General features: G+C 42.8%; 1 protein-coding gene across 1 annotated transcript in view; it reads right to left on the bottom strand.

Moving 5' to 3' along the window:
- Window positions 1-3617: 3617 nt before the first annotated feature.
- BST1 (bone marrow stromal cell antigen 1) overlaps window positions 3618-14831 on the bottom strand; it is a gene marked incomplete at its 5' end in the record, with an annotated part of 28943 nt that continues 17729 nt past the window's right edge. Inside the window, 2 exons of the mRNA XM_082608523.1 lie at window positions 3618-4132; window positions 14105-14164. Of these exons, the coding sequence (XP_082464649.1) occupies window positions 4027-4132; window positions 14105-14164 (166 nt within the window). The 3' untranslated portion in view covers window positions 3618-4026. The remainder of the gene's footprint in view (window positions 4133-14104; window positions 14165-14831) is intronic.

Here is a 14831-nt window from a genome sequence, read left to right as displayed (position 1 = left end):
TACAAGTCACATGTCTGCACCCTAGCTTCAAAGAAGACTGGGAAAGCATGCTGCTAGCATCCTTCTTGGGGAAGTTGGACTTAGAAGATAAAAAAAAGCCCCCAGGTATATGAAATACGTTGAAGAGGAGCCAACAGGGGTGTTTTCAGCTCCCATTAAGCACTGAAAGCCTGTGATCAAGATTGGGCACAGTCAGAGCCTCCATCACCTATTTCTTATATATTAAACAGGGCCACCTTAGACAGAATAAGGCTCCCTTTGTTTTGGAATGCTTTACTTCCACTCAGGACCAGCTACATAATTTACAGGTCCCAGTGAAAAACAAAAATGCTGTGCTCCTCATTCAAAAATTAAAAATTTAAAGACAGAGACAGAAGAACATTAAACCAAGCATGGGCCCCTCTGAGCATGGGTCCCTGTGTAACTGCACAGATCACAACCCTTGAAGCCGGCTCTACCTCCTTTTTCTTCTGATTGGCCAGTAGGATTTATGTCATTTGGACACGTGTCTAATCTACTGTTGCTAGACGTGGTGGGAAGAGGTGGTAACTCAAGTGATATCCTCAATAATAAGATACATGGTAAGGTCTGGATCCCTCTGGAAAACTATTAGAGCTCATTGGGTATGGGGAGAGGTATAATAAAATTCTGGAACCTACATAAAGAAGAAGAAATGATGAATTCCAAGGCTGAATTGAGAACAAAATTTGCTTTGGCAAGCTTGTTCATCCTGCCTCTCTTTATAATGCTCTACTTCTTGTCATGGCATATGGGTTGTTATGGTGAGTGAACTGGGGCAGCATTGTGAAACATTACAGAGAAGGTTTTCTTTTCTTTCTTTCTTTTTCTTTCTTTCTTTTTCTTTCTTTCCTTCTTTCTTTCTTTCCTTCTTTCTTCTATAAACGTTGGTCAAATGTATTCTCTGAAGCTAAGGTAAGACATCCATAACCTGGTATTTCATGACAAAGGATACATGTGTTCAACGTTTGTATAGAAAGAAAAAAAAATCCCAAGTTTCAACCATCGATACCAGGCTTCTCCAAAACCCATGGGCCTCAGCTATGAAAAAAAAAAAAAATCTTGACACTGGTAATACCTCTTGCTCATCTGCACACCTGGAAGGATTCTAGCTGTAAGTCTAATGCCCACCTACAATGCTCAGGTGGTCTGAATAGGGATCTGACAATGTCAGCTCTGGGAAGGTGAGATAGAAGGCATGTTACCCTGACAAGTGTCCTTAAATTTGCTGAGGTGAGGAGAAGAGATACAGGTGTAGAAAAGATGGGAGTTCAGTTTGGGACAAGAGAGACTATTTCTGGTGTCAAAGTGCAAAAGAAAAGCAAAAACATAAATGGTAGGTGGAGTGTGGGGTTGGAGATCTAAGAAGACTGAGGAAATAGAAAGAGGAAGGGGGAAGTGAGTTCAGAGGTTTCTGGAGCAGAATCCAAGTGTTGTTAACATTCCTGGGGCCTTATTTAGTGCAGCAGATGGAAGAGCACCCCAGTGATGGAGTCAGTCATCCTGGTTGTAACACTTCTCCTCCATTACTAACTGGGTGACCTTGCAGAAGTGATTTAACCTTGTCAAGCCTCAGTTTTCTCATCTGCAAAACGAGGCTAGTAATGAGAATTAAAAGAATGATTAAAAATTGACAACAGGGCTTCCCTGGTGGCGCAGTGGTTGAGAGTCCGCCTGCTGATGCAGGGGACATGGGTTCGTGCCCCGGTCCGGGAAGATCCCACATGCCGCGGAGCGGCTGAGCCCGTGAGCCATGGCCGCTGAGCCTGTGCATCCAGAGCCTGTGCTCCGCAATGGGAGAGGCCACAACAGTGAGAGGCCTGAGTACCTCAAAAAAAAAAAAAAAAAAAAAAATTGACAACAGTGACTGGTTCATGGTAAGAACTCAATAAATACTAGGCATGGTGATGATGATGGTGATAATGATGGTGGTGATGATGACCATTAAGATGATGATGGAGATGATGAAGGTGACTGATGGTGATGGTCAAGGGACCTGGCCTCTCCCGAACCCTGGAATGAGCACCATGGCGTGGGGCGGCTGAGTGTGTAGACCCCACAAGAGAGGGGTAGTGATGGGAGATGAGAAGGAACCAAGAGAGAAAGAGATGGGAGGCACAGGGAGCTAGTTGGGAGACCTGTGCAATCATTCCCAGTGAGATTCCCTGCCCAGCGCAGTGTCTGAAGTGATCTCTAAATACACATGAGATTGAATTGTAAATGTGTGTTATATAAAACAATCATCAAGCTGTGAGGATTCCCAGCTTTACAGTGAACACTTGGGCAAGTGGTTACATAAAATGGAGTAGAGGCTCTGTCAGGAGGAAGAAAGAGCTCTGCGGTCAGGGCAGCACGTTTGAGGAATGGCTCTGCCCGCAATGGGCAATTCTTTTTCTCTCCAGAGATTTACAGGAAACGACAGGAAGTGAGAGCTCTCACTACCAGCTGCTGGCCGCTGGGGCACCAGAATCTGCGAGTTCTCACGTCTAAACCTCCCACGCTCATTTTAGGTGACAAAAGGAGTAAGAAGAGGAAATGTCTGTGAGGAGTTTTGGTTTTCTTTTCCTCTTCTAGAAATGTTTTGTGTTGTGTCAAATTACCACACATAGATGATGTATGTGTTTATTTCTCTTTTTCTGATTAGAAAAGTAATGCATGCTCATTAGAGAAAATTTGGAAAACACCAAAAAGTCAAAAGTCAAGAATAGGGATCACTAATAAGAACATTCTCCAGAGATCATTGCTCCACTTTTGGGCTTGTTTCTTTTCCTTTCATTCATTTACAGTATGTGTATAATACAAACATACATCCATAATGTTACATTTGTATTATATTTTAGACAATTAGATCATATAAACAGTTTTATGTCCTATGTCTTACACTGATCGCTGGCATTTTTCTATGTCACAAAATGTTCTTTGAAAATTTTTAATTTACAAATAGTGAAAGGACTTTATGGCATACAGTTCTGAGTGTTGGCAAATATAGATTCCTGTCACCACCACCATAGCCAGTGATCCAGAACAGTCTTGTCACTCCCCTCAAATTCCCTGAGGCTGCTCCTTTTCAGTTAGCCGCTCCCCCTAGTCTTAACCCTGAAACCAAAAAGTTCTCCATTCCTATAGTTTCACGTTTTCCAGAATGTTCTGTAAACAGAATTATACGGTATGTAGCCTTTTGGTCTGACTTCTTTCACTTGGCATGCTGCAACTGAGTCTCACCCACACTGCTGCATTTAACCATAGTTAGTTACTTTTTATTGCTGAGTAGTATTCCACCGTATAGATATACCAAGGTTAGTTTATCCATTCACCAAGTGAAGGACATTTGGGCTGGTAAACATAACTTTTCCTATTTGAATGATATTCCATCCTACAGAGATACCAAAACATATGCAAAGAGTTCCCTATTAGTAGAATGTTTAGTTCCCCCTCATTATAAATAACCCTTAACTGGACATCATTATACATAACTCTTTGCCTACCAAACATGTATGAATACACTTATATAGTATACATATATTTGAAGCTATCAACAAATATGCAGTGCCCTGCTGGTTGTATAAGAAAATATAAAAATATATATATACAGTTCTACCAAAATTTTCTTAAAATGTTTGCTTATATAACAAACAGTCTGAGTCTCAATATGTTGTATCATTATGAAAATAAGAAAATAATAACTAGCTTTAATTCTAATGCAGTAGTTTTTTTTCCCTGTGCTGCACAATAGGTTCTCATTAGTTATCTATTTTATACATAGTAGTGTATATATGTCAATCAAATTGTTAATGCAGTAGTTTTAACCGGTTAAATAGAACTAGCTTAATTTCTGAAATCCTGACCGTGTATATCATTCAAAACCCATTTCAGGACATTGTTTTCCCAGCAGGAAGCTTCTTTAGGCAATGGAGTCACCTGGTGTACACAGAACAAGAAGGATGACTGGGCAAGGACAGGTTTCAGGACTGCAGGCTGCTTACGGCAACATAGCTGAGTTTCTAGTTATTACATCTGAGCAACTGAAGCCAAAGCCACTAAGAGAGGAAAGACAAAGCTGGCACTTTGTTCTGCATAAAGGGACAGGGCTTCTCTCTGAGTAGATGTTGCTGCCCTGCAAATTAAAAAGGAAATAGAAAAAATGTCAGTATTGGTGGATGACACCTACTTTCAAAAACATATATGCACACTGTGGAAAATTTAAATAGTACATGGGACTTCCTTGGCAGCGCAGTGGTTAAGAATCTGCCTGCCAGTGCAGGGGACACTGGTTTGATCCCTGGTCCTGGAAGATCCCACATGCTGAGGAGCAACTAAGCCCGTGCACCACAACTACTAAGCCTGTACTCTAGAGCCCATGAGCCACAACTACTGAGCCTGCATGCCACAACTACTGAAGCCCACGCGCCTAGAGCCCATGCTCTGCAACAAGAGAAGCCACTGCAGTGAGAAGCCCGTGCACTGCAACAAAGAGTGACCTCGGCTTGCCACAGCTAGAGAAAAGACCACGCGCAGCAATGAAGACCCAATACAGCCAAAAATAAATAAATAAATATAAATAAATAGTACAGAAAGTTACAAAGTGAAAAGTAAAAGCTCCTTAGCTTCCCTATTCCCACTTTCCATAGAGAATCATCCTTGATAGTTTTGACTTGTCCCTCCAGGAATGCGATACACACTCCCCACACACACACTTGTGTGTGCACACACACTCCCCCACACACACACAGACTCACATATCCTTTTATCTAAGTACAAGTGGAATCTACAACTTGTTTTTTCACCCAACAGCACATCTTGCACATACTTCCATATCGGTACATGTGGAGTTTATTCATTCTTCCTCATGGGTGAATTCTGATTGTATGGATGTACCATAAAGTTCACCAAGTTCCCTATTGATGGACATTACATCATCACAGTTTAACTGGTGAGGAAAAACCAGTCATGACGTAAAGACACTGAGAGAGGATCTGGCCAAAATAGGGACTCTGGTCATAGCAAATAGGGTCTGACCACCAGATTTTTAAAAACAGAAATTACTGAATTCTTTGAAAACAATTAAAAAACAAACTTTTAAAATTATGAAACAATCTGAGGTTTTTATCCCCTGGATCCTGACTAGTGGCTGGGGTCCTTGAAAGTTGCTTACTCCATGAGTGCTGTTTGCCCCTTTTTTGCTAAAGGAATCTCGAGCAGCCCACAAATTTGTACTAGGGCTCCTCCTGCTGGACATTTTCTATAATTGCACTTCTAATTCAGTTAATGTTCCAGACAGTTCTTTCAAAATTGATTAGTGTTTTTGCCGTTAAATAATTAACCAATTAAGACAAAGACAAATTTACTTTTACTTTTTAAGAAAATAAAATAACACAGAACTAAACACAGTAATAATGAGCCTCCCTTCGTCTTTTTCCAGTTCTCACTCCCTTCCCTTGCCATTGGGAGTTTATCTTAGATCTATTTCTATCATTTACAACTATTATCATGCACAAACTGAATATAGTTTTGTTTTCTTTCACTTTAGATGCCTGGGTCCACTTGTCACATTTTAGCTTAAGCTTTTCGTGTCACTGTGAGGCTTTGCTTGAGGGTGGTGTTTATGCAGAGAAAAAGCACATTATTTGCAGTTACTTTGGTCTTAAAAATTAATTCTAACTATTAAATTTATAAATTCAAAAGCTTGACTTTCCCATGCACTTTTCTAGTTAATTTGTGAATAGTATTCTTCTAATTAAAAGCCTAGTCAACTCTGATAATAACTTTTAAGGGGGCTTCACAATTATTCCAATTTCCTGAATATTTTAAACTCAAGTTATTTTAGGTTAAATTATTTTAAACTTACATTTTAAAACATTACATTTTCTTTATAAAATATTTTAAATGGCTTTAAGTGAGCAAAACCTTCTCGAATACTTAATTCTAGTAAATCTAATAAATGTATAAAATTTAATCTTAATTCTCTTAAACATTCCAGTACTGATTGAAAACTTAGTAAAATTCTCTTATAACTTTCAACTAAAACTCCTAAGTCTGAAATCATTTTTTTTTGTTTTTTTTTAAATCAGTTATTTAATAGTTACACTTATATTGGAATCACAGGGCTATTCCAAGAGCTATTCTTAAATGCTAAACTCTCTAAAATGTTGTAAGTAAATTAAAATGATGTAAATAAATTAAATATCAAAAACTACAGATTGTTCCTAAACTTACCAGAAAAATAATGTGAGTTGGATACTAAACTTTTGCAGATTCGAAGTCTTTTACCCCACTATTCCTAAGCAAGTGAAATTTGCCATCCCACTTCTGTGGCCTAAGGCCAGGGCAGAGTGGGGGAACACATTTTGGAGAGAGAATTCAGGCCAAGATGGGAAATCTGATGTTCTCCCTTGACCCTGACTGACACAGCGAACCCTACGTCAGTAACATGAGTACGTCTGTTTTCTCATATCCTCACCAATCCTGTAGATTATCCACCTACTGAATTTTTGGCCAGTATTATAACCTATAAGCATACAAAGTTGTTTTCTACATGTTTTTCACTTTGTAAGAATTTTTCCATGTTGCTGCATGATTATCATGATTATGGTTGTTTCACCTTCACCCCCAGCTTTATAGAGATATAACTGACATAAATCACCTACCAGTGTTTTTAATGGCTACATTCTATTCCATGTAGTAAGTATAACCCTTTGATGTAACCATTCCCGTACCCTTGAATATTTAGCTCCAGCTCTCAATGTTTGCACTTCTGATACTGCATTAAAAAGAACTGTTTGTGAACATCTGTGAGCATGTAGATTGAATCTATATTTTGAATCATGTCTTTAGAATAGGGTACCTAAAGTCTGACTTAGGTCAAAGATTATGAATATTTTTATAATTCTTGATACATATTATCAAGTTGTTCTCCCAAAGCATTTTATCAACTTACAATGCCATCAAGCATTGAATAACATCTTTAAAATATTTTTCTGCTATTTTTTGTTGCGGTATGTCAAAGAAGTTGAGGTGGAAATTGCCCCTTATTGAATGTGTAGTTCATTATTATTAGATCAATAAAATAATGTTTCATATTTGCCACTGGTGGTTCCTCTTCTGTAAAATATCTACCAGTATTCTTTGCTAAATCTTTTTTTTTTTTTTTTTTTGCGGTACGCGGGCCTCTCACTGCCATGGCCTCTCCCGTCGCGGAGCACAGGCTCCGGACTCGCAGGCCCAGCGGCCATCGCTCATGGGCCCAGCCGCTCCGCGGCATGTGGGATCCTTCCGGACTGGGGCACGAACCCGCATCCCCTGCATCGCCAGGAGGACCCTCAACCACTGCGCCACCAGGGAAGCCCTGCTAAATCATTTTTAAAGGAGATTAGTAAAATTCCTTCCAAAGTAATGAAAGTGGAGAAAACCTCGGCAAAGCGTGAAAGAGCGTTTTATTCTTGACGTTCAATGGACTTGGGAAAGAACTGTCATAAATAAATCTGTTCAACAATCACTGAAAGAATGCCCAAAGAAGGAAAGAAGAACAGGTCAGGAACTATAAACCTCTTACTTCTCTGCTGTGGTGTGAACCCCAGAAACATCTGGAGGCAGTGTGGTTCAGTGGGAAGAGCAAGGACTTTACACACAGACAGACCTGGGCTCCACTTCTGCCTCTAGCCAGTCCTGAGTGACTTTAAGGGGTCACTTAACCTCTCTGAACCTCAGCATCACTAATGGCGATCAGACTGCCCACCTTCCAAGAATGTGGTTGGATGCAATGAGATGATGACTCCAAAGACCAGGTTGACAGGCTGACATGTGCAAAGTGCTCAGAAAGACCTGAAGACTGGTGAGGAGAGCTGCCCTCATTCACCGTACAGAGCCTGCAGCAGGGGAGGGAAAAGCAGGCACCGGTGCCAGGGTGGCCCCACTTGCCTATTTTGGGAACAGCAGCGTAGGGTGCAACAGGTTTTACAGGAAGGAATTTTACACGATCTGTATCTGCATAAAGTTTACAGTCTGTTTAAGGAGACAGAGTAAAACCAGAAAAACCTAAGTTACACAGTGACAATAAGGACACTTACCTCTCCAGACCTTATGAGGCGCCCTGCTCACTGGAGAGTCTATTCTATTAAATCCCCCCAACAACTTTATTCCCCTTTTTTCCACCTACCTGAGCCACAGCTGGATTCTGTTTCTTACAATCAAAATCTGGAACTTCTACACATGCTGCCCCTGGTCACTTCTTATAGGACAAACTCTCACAGGACCCGTGCCATTCCCTTCAGTTGCCCAGCCCCTTTCAACATCCTTTGTCTCAAATCTATGCCTCCCCAGGGTAGAAAAATCAATCATGTGTTCACTCATTCATTCATTCCTCAGTGCCTACCAGGCTGCAGGCTCCCTCCTAGGTTCTTGAGTCACATTCATCAGTGAACAGAACAAGGAAAAGCCCCTGTCCTCCTGGAGTTGATGTTCTAACAGATGGGAAACAGGTAATAAAAAACAAACGTAACAAACAAATAAGTCAGAAGATGATAAACAAACACTATAGAAAAGAAAAGTAGAGCAACATGAGGGGGTTTGCAGAGCCAGAGTTGACGGTGCAGGCTGCAGCTTTAAACATGGAGGTCAAGGTTGCCTCAGGGAGCTGAGATGTGAGCAAACACAGTGAGTGAGTTGGCCACATGGGGAAGGACTTCCGGGCATAGAAAACAGCGACCAAGGCCCTGTGGTGGGAATGTGCTGTCAAGTCCCAGGAGGTCACTGCAGCTGAGTCCCAGTGAGGGAAGGGAAGAAGAAAAATGTCGGAGAGAAGTGGGGCTGGGGGTCCTGGGCAGGCTGTTTGGCTCTTACTCTGAGTGATGTGGGACTGACTGCAGGGCTGTGAGCAGATGAGTGACGTGACTGAATTTTCAAAGGACTATTCCTTATACTATGTGCATGTTTGAAATTTCCCTAATAAACAATAAAAATAAAAGGCTAACTCCTTAGTAGCTGGGTTTCAAAGAGGCCCAGTGGCTCAGACCAGGCTGGTCACAGTAGATGATGGGATTTTCCATTAATTTTGTAAGTTGAATCAACAGGATTTTTTGCTGAAGGGTGAAAGAAGGGAAGGCATCAAGAATGGCGCTAAGATTTTAGGAACAGGAGTTTGGAGATTTTTGGAAAGGTGGGTGTTACCATCAATTGAGACAGGGATGTATGGGTAAACCAACTGAGGGGTGTATTAGTTTCCCATTGCTGCTGTAATAAACTCAGTGGCTCAAAACACCACAGCTTTATTTATTCTCTTACAGTTCTGGAGGTCAAGAGTCTGAAACCAGTTTCCCGGGTTAGTCAAGGTGTCAGTGGGGCTGGTTCCTTTTGGAAAATCTCCTGAGGGGAGAATCTGTGTCCTTGACCTTTATCTCCCTTCAAAGTATATCATTCTAATCTCTGCTTCCATTACCACACTGCCTTCCCCTCCTCTTGAACCAAATCCCCCTCTGCCTTGCTCTTATAAGGACACTTACGTTACATGCAGGGCCCACCAGGATAGTCCAGAATAATCTCCCCAATAATCTCCTCAAGATCGTTAACTTCATCATATCTGCAAAGCCCCTTGTGTAATATAAAGTAAAATCCACTCATTCCAGGAATTAGGACCTGCATATCTTTGGATGCCATGACTCAGCCTACCACCGTGGGTAAATTCAGTCCGGTTTGGGATGTGTTGCATTTGAAATATCTATTAGACATCAGAGTAAACTGCTGAATATACAAGTGTGGCGTTCAGTACAGGGCCTGGACTAGAAATACTCATTTTGGAGTCACCAGCACACAGATGAGATTTAAAGCCGTGAGACTGGATTTAAAGCAGAGATTCAATTTTCCAACCTCCCTGGAGTTAGAGCACAAACACGTGCCCCAAACTCTGCCAACCATCTGTACCCACATCTGGGTATAGCTGTGGGCATAGTAGATTAAAACAGCAGATGCCACCGAGGCTTCATTCTAGCTGGGGGTGCCCTGGCACCAGCTCTCCGAGGCAGCCGTGGCAGACATTCTAGAAGGAGCATCCAGGCATGAGCATCATAGGAACTCTCTTCTGTGTCTGTGCCCAACAGGCTGCAGGCGGATCTCCCCTAGGACAGTTCTGGGTGGGACTTTGGCATAGCCTCCAGCCCTGCTTTTCTGGCTCTCCCAGGAAGACTCTGAGTGACCCAATATCCTTCAACACATCCCATTTCTGCTGAGCTACCTGGATCTGGTGTGCGATGCTTTGTGATTATGAGTTTCGACCAACGTGCTCCTTACTTGAACTTTAGGAACCTGAAGCCTGAGCCTGGGTCCAGGCTCTGGGGAGTCTTTCTAGTATCCTGTCTAGAAGGGAGGTTGGGCGCCGTCTTCACAACAAACCCATGTGGCAGTTTCCATTATTTCAGTCTTGTAGATGAGAAAAATGTCAAATTCAGGTCATCTGACTCCAACTGCATTGCTCTCACCATGGCCAAAAGGGTCAGTGTCCACAGGACTGTGGGCAGGAAAGCACAGGGTGTCTTCAGGGAAGTGGATCCAAGCCTGAGTGAAAGTTTGCGGTGGGGAGCAGTGGGTGGTGTGTTTAGAAGGAGGTTCTTATAACCAGGAAGGCCAGGCCAGAAGTTTAGACTCGGTAGCAGGGAACGTTGAAGGTTTCTGAGCAGAAGGGACAGGAGAGTGGATTTCGTTCCCAGGTGAGGAAAGTGAAGACCCAGGTACACAGACTGTTCTTTACTTCCTGTGAGAGGACTCAAAAACATGCGTGCCTAATTCACAGAGAGTGAACAGCAGAGAGTGGGAGAGGACTTAACCTCGCCAGCCACCCTGGGACACATGCTGGTGATGGTGGATCTCTTATCCCAATTTCTAGTCAAAAGAGCCTAACAGCCGCCAGGGTGAATTCTGGAAACCTCATAGACTTGCTTCAGACCCACTCACTGGCTGGGTAGTCTTTTCTTGGGCAAATCCTTCATTATCCTTCTCTAAGCCAGAGTTTCTACACCCCTGAAATGAGGGTAACAGAACCTATCTGTACCGGTTCAGATATAGGTTTGGTTGCTGTTGAAATGACCCCAAATCCCAGGGGCTTAGACAAGACAGATGTTTATCTCTCTCTCCGTAACTGTGCAGGCTGATACTGTGTTTCCATGGTAGGGGGCACCCAGCCTCCGTCTATGGCATGCTCTGCCATGCCCAGCGAAGGTGGCTCATCACCACACCTTCTAGGTCCATACACCAGCCAACAAAGGGGGAGGGAGTGAACGTTCTTTCCTTTCAAGTCACCCACATCACTCGGCCACAGAGGAAAGAGAGGCTGGGAAGTACAACTGTTATTCTTGGCAACCATGAGGCCAACTAACATTCAAGGGTTCTATTACTAAATGAAGATTGGAAGAAGAGCTATATGGGGATGATGAGCAGTCTCTCTGCCTGTCTGTCTGTCTGTCTTTCGCTCCCCTCTCTGTTAGAAGGATGAACAGAATGTTCTATGCAATGCACACAGCACAGCCCCTGGCATACAGTTGATGTCCAGCCCAGATTAGTCTTCTTCTCCTTCTAGATGGAAAAATGGATCCTACAGACATTTATGGAGCACCTACTCTGTGCAATTGTGATGAGACACACAAAGAGGAAGTTCATGCAATCTCTAAGTCGAGTGTTGGAGACAGATGGTGAGGAATGAATTACAACATGACTGGAAAAAGGGAAGCGCTGTAGTTGGGTTGTGCACAAAGTCAATGGAGCACAGAGAAGGGAGTTCTTACATCCACCTGCAGAATCAGGAAAGCCTTACAGACAAAGGGACATTTGGAGTTGGGTCCTTAAAGGTACATACAATTTTAGCAGATAGGAAAGGAAGGGAAGAGAACTCAGGTGTTGGCATCAGAAATCTTCCTGCCAACACAAATCAAAACAACAATAAAGGGCTTCCCTGGTGGCGCAGTGGTTGAGAGTCCGCCTGCCGATGCAGGGGACATGGGTTCGTGCCCCGGTCCGGGAGGATCCCACATGCTGCGGAGCAGCTGGGCCCGTGAGCCATGGCCGCTGAGCCTGCGCGTCTGGAGCCTGTGCTCCACAATAGGAGAGGCCACAACAGTGAGAGGCCCGCGTACCGCAAAAAAAAAAAAACAACAACAATAAAGCATCATGTTTTATCCAGAAGACTCACTAAAATTAGGTATAGATACAGGTACAAGTACAGATAATACCCAGGGTTAGTGAAGAAGAGGAGAAAGGGGCACCTGCCACATACTGTTGGTGGGAGAGCACACTGGGGCAGCTTTGTTGAAACATATCAAAATTCAAACTACAAATACACCCTTTGACCCAGCAACTCCCTTTCTGGTAATCTTTCCTACACAGACACTTGAACAAGAGCTCAAGGTATGCAATCAAGGATTATATTTCAGTATTGTTTATAATAATAAACAACTACAACCACAACCTACAACTAAGTCAGCCTATGACTGAAAAATGGTTAAATAAATGGCGAGTGGACATCCTACAGAATACTCCGCAGCCACTAAAAGACGGAGTCAGAAAGTACGCACAGACAGAAAAGGATGACGTCCTTATATCGTTAAGTGAAAAAGGGCCACAGCAGAACAGTCTGTCCAGCATGACTGCTTTTTGTACAAAAACAGAGGCAAGTAAATAAATGAAAATAAGACCAAACCAAAAACAAATAGATGAACAAACTTACGTCTCTGCCTGGTAACATATGTGTATGTGTGTGTACTGGGATGCATGGGAGGAGGTGGACCAAAATGTTGAAAGAAATCACTTTGAGGAAATGGAAGTAGAGGGAAAGGTCTTCATCTTATTCACTGTTGATGATAGCTAAATACTGGAAACAATCTAAATGTCCACCTATAGGCAATGAGTTAAATAAATCATGATGTGCGCACACAACAGAACACTACAGATAGGAAAACAACACAAAGACACACTTATACGAAAAAAGCGCGTTGCAGAATCCTATGTATACTATCATTTATACTAATAGTATAGGGCTTCCCTGGTGGCACAGTGGTTAAGAATCCACCTGCCAATGTAGGGGACACGGGTTCGATCCCTGGCCCGGGAAGACCCCACATGCTGCGGAGCAACTAAGCCCATATGCCACAACTACTGAGCCTGCACTCTAGAGCCCGTTCTCTAGAGCCCATTCTCTGCAACAAGAGAAGCCACGACAATGAGAAGCCCACGCACCACAACGAAAAGTAGCCCCCGCTTGCCTCAACTAGGAAAAGCTCATGCACAGCAACGAAGACCCAACACAGCCAAAAATAAAAACAAATAAATTAATTAATTTAAAAAAATGTATACATTAGGATTGAGAAATGTAAACCTTACCACTTAAATGGAGTCAGGAGGTCAGAAGGGGGAGCTCTCATGCAGTGCCACTCACATCAATTACAGGAAGAATTACAGAATTACAGACCCCAACAGAATCATCCACAGGAACAATCATCAATCATCAACAGGCCACAGCAGGAGAGATGTACACTGCATCTTCTGTAAGAAATCAACTACCCCAGCAACTCAGCCAATGAGAAACTGTCATCACCTTGAATTCTCACTTTTCTCTGACGGACTTTCATTCAAAACACCCCCTCCCAACTTCCTCCTTTTTCTCTATAAAATAAAGTTCCTCTCCTTCGTTTATTGGACTTGTCTATGGTTTTGCTATAGCCTGCTTGTCCTGAACTGCTATTCCCAAATAAACCCATTTTACTCATAACATAACTGTCATCTCTAAGGGCAACAGAAATAAGTTTTAATAGGTCCTCCTGCCACCCCATTCCCAGCCTTTGTGCTGAAGCTGAGGCATCAGGGCAGCCTCTGCTCTGTGGTACATGGCAGGGGTTCATTCAGCTCAGCTGCACAGATGTTCAGCAAACCTGCACCAACCCAGCAGTTCAGAGATGCAGAGAAGTGCAGTGCAGAAGTACCAGTCTTACTCTGCAGCCAGACGTTTTAGGGGGTGGGTGTAAAATGAGATTGCAATCCACCAGCGTTCTATAAATAGTATGGACTGATTATTTTGGGGAAGCAAGGAAGTTGGGTTAAGGCATTCACTTACGAATTTAAGGCACAGTCAGGATGAGTGCTGTGTTGCACACACATTAAGAGCTTCACTGGTCTATAAAATGAAAAGAAGTAATATTTAAGGGATTATTTAAATGACTTGCATTCATCATACATTTATGGGGGGGCCTGCAAGGTACTGGAGATACAAAGTCTTTGACCTCGAAGAACATAGTTTCTTTTTAAAAATATTAGCCAGTATTTATTGAGCACTTACTATGTACCAAGAAATCTGATTACATATTTTACATAGATTATGTCATTTAATCCTCACAACAGCCAAACAAAGCAGGTACTATTATCATCTCCAATCTACAGTTGAGAAAGCTGTCCAGAGGCACTTGCTCAAGTTCTCACAGTAGCAAGCTGTGGAGCTGAACTTGAACCTCCACTCCAGAGCCTGAGCATGGAACCACTTCTGTAAGGATGTACGATTTTGCTTGGAAAAACCTCTTGATAAGAATTTTGGGCAGGTTGGACTCGAAGCACACAGGTGATATCTGGTGCCCAGGCTTCAGCGAAGAAAGTTAAATTGCTCTGTACAGTAGAGGTAGAAGATGTGGGGTCCAGGCAGCCAGGAGGGAAGGGAAAGCAGCAGTGAAGACAGGAGCCAGGTAACAGTGGGAGGAAGGCCAAAGGAGGATCTCTGGGTAGGGGGACCAGAAGGGACTCTGGAAGAACAGGAAACACGTTCGGTCTATGGCACGCTATGTGACCCCTCC

The sequence above is a fragment of the Mesoplodon mirus genome (genome assembly GCF_964341445.2).
Source record: "Mesoplodon mirus genome assembly, chromosome: 2".
NCBI lineage: Eukaryota > Metazoa > Chordata > Mammalia > Artiodactyla > Ziphiidae > Mesoplodon > Mesoplodon mirus.
Note: the sequence above shows the minus strand (reverse complement) of the source record. Positions and strands in the feature narration are given on the sequence as shown.